The following is a 2725-nucleotide window of genomic DNA, read 5'->3' as shown; positions in this document are numbered from 1 at the left end:
TTAACCCAGTTAAGTTAAATGGTATATGGAACTTACAATTAACTTTTTAAATTAAGTTAAATAATTGTTTTATTTTTTTTAAATATAAAAATAACCATTATCTAATATAGCTTAAAATAATAAAAAGTAAATGTTTATGCAATATGCATCATCAGCTACTAATAACTGTATTATATTTATTATAATATAGTTATTTATAAATTAATGGAACTTAGTTTTGATTAAAATCGAATCGTCAGTTATGAAGTTGAAATCAATAAAAATTAGTTAAGTTAAAAATAAAGGTAATGATAATTAAATTAGAAAAAAATTTTAAATTAACTTAACTTTTTAACTCAAGTATAAGTTTAATAGGTAGGTAATAGCCAGCAGGTATCCATAATATTAAATTAAGGTATAATGTTTAGGTACAGATATATTCGTGAGTGTATTATTTGTAGAAAAAAAACTGTTATTTGGAGACGTGAGCTAGTCGCCGCTGCCACCGCCGTCTATTCTGTCGTCTCCTCCTCCGATGTCGTTATCTCCGCAACCGTCTGAATTAAATTATAATTCATAGAAAGTTCCACCGTCAGCGCGACGAACAGCAAGGAATGCGCCGACACAACCATCAGGACGATAGGCAATGAAATAACCGAAATCCCTTCTCTTGTTTTCCGCATCATAATATATCCATATAGGATCAACGTCGTGATAATCCAAGCTACGATCGCTGCCGTGATGACCGCTACCACGGTCACCGATAAAAGATTCGCAACTGCCTGTATCACTGCCATTATCACGGCCATCACTGTCGCAATTATCAACGCCATAATTGCTCGAATCTCCGCAGGCATCGGAGTCGACAACGTAACCTTCTTTACGTCCAGTGAAATTCGGGTGCTGATATTCGCAGTGGTAGTATCTATTGTCTCCATAGTGATGTGTACTATCCTTTTTTACCGTACTACTTAAGCAGCCACACATGACTATCCACAAGCATTTAAAACTATAAAAACAAACATCGATAACAATAATTAATTATTTGTTGTCAATATTAGTTTTTTTTATATTTAAGAACCTAAGTAGGTATTCCGTATTTTACTTCCCGGGAGTGTGTACGTGGTTGTGATACTGTGAGCTACAGGGAGAGAGTTTCTCCCAAGTCACTCTTTTTGTTGTTAATTATATGTTTACTTTTGCAATATTAAAAAAAGTCAATGACCGTAAGTCTCAGTATGCGACACGATATTATGATGTGTCATAATAATATAGTAATATTACTACGAAATATGCACACTTTCTTTTTTAGTCGTGAAATCTCGAGGTCAAGGTTATGGTTAGAAGGGGAAATCACAAAAAAAAACTGTTGAACTTGACAGTAATAAAAAAAACGTAATTTATACATTTTCAAGATCAGCATATAAAAATAATATAGACCAAAATAAATTACCATTAAATAAATTTGTTTGTAGTATCGTATTCCAAATACCAATTATCTTATTATTTAATAATAATTTTTTTTCTACGTAACATTATTTATATTGTTGATTTTATTAAATACGATTGTAAATGAATACCTATCTATTAAATATTATCTAAATAAATGAAAAAAATTTAGATATAAAATATACCTATATTTTATAATATAATATTATAATGTACATCCATTGAATATTAATATCGAGTACTTACTTACAGTCGAAAATATATATACGAATATATATTATATTATATATAAATTATGTAGGTAATTTATATTGACTTTTGAAGAATTGAATAATATTATTGAATGGTGACCGACAACTGGTACATGCCACAGCGTAGTCCGTGCGCGTCGTCGTCGTCTTCGTCGCGCCCGTAATATATGGCGGTCCGCTGCAGTTATAACACAACATAATAATATTCGGGTTCATCGCTAGGACAGATTTTTTGGAATATTTTGATTCGTTGGTAACGCGTGTTACCAACATTGTAGGCAGTTCACTCGCGTAGGCATACCGCGGGCTGTGAAGTAATCAAACCGGTTTTTGTGACCTATAGACGCGTTCAAAACTATAGGCCTGTGAGCTGAGTTCACGCTACACCGCGTCGTGTGATTTCGTGGTTTTTTTTACGTTTATACCAAAATGCAATGTCAATGATATGATTATTGTACACGGTGGTAACACAATATTATTTTTTTTTTAGTTATCACATTTCCGCACATAAATGTAACCACGTGGTCAAAAGTCGAATATATTATACAACTTTGCAGCACCTATCGTTTGGTAGCTGAGGCATCTGTGATTATTTTACACGTCACGGTGTAGTGTGAACCCTGCTTGATTGTTTGACACGTGCTACCAACTATACCATCATAATAATACTAGGTATTAGGTAACACACTTGTCAGGACACCGCGGGCTTAGAGAGTTGAGTGTGTGCGTGTATAAATTGGCATCGGATCATCCCTTCGGTAATCCCGTATATACGATCCAAATACAGTCGTGTGACAACGTTACACTCTCGTTTGTCCGCAGAGATGACCCCTTAGCCGGCCAACGAATATTATATATTATTGTACGTTATATTATGCGTTCACTATACCATTCCTAACATTTACGAGTGTCTGTGGCTGACAGGATACTGTAAACAGTACTTACAGCAGCAAAGCGTTACGAGTTTGATAACCAGCTATTGCTCTATATTATGCAATGATTCATAATATACAATATGAACCTAACAATATGATCGCTGTGCATAG

General features: G+C 33.8%; 1 protein-coding gene across 1 annotated transcript; it reads right to left on the bottom strand.

Annotated features, from left to right (window-relative positions):
• Nucleotides 1–287: 287 nt before the first annotated feature.
• LOC107882269 lies at nucleotides 288–2725 on the bottom strand. Its single transcript, XM_016800398.2, has 2 exons — nucleotides 1675–2725; nucleotides 288–988 (listed from the first exon to the last, which is right to left on the bottom strand). Exon 2 carries the CDS (start codon nucleotides 964–966, stop codon nucleotides 547–549), a length of 420 nt encoding a protein of 139 aa, XP_016655887.1. The 5' UTR covers nucleotides 967–988; nucleotides 1675–2725; the 3' UTR covers nucleotides 288–546.

Source organism: Acyrthosiphon pisum, chromosome A3 (assembly GCF_005508785.2).
Source record: "Acyrthosiphon pisum isolate AL4f chromosome A3, pea_aphid_22Mar2018_4r6ur, whole genome shotgun sequence".
Classification (NCBI taxonomy): Eukaryota; Metazoa; Arthropoda; class Insecta; order Hemiptera; family Aphididae; genus Acyrthosiphon; species Acyrthosiphon pisum.
This window is presented reverse-complemented; position numbering and strand designations above follow the sequence as displayed.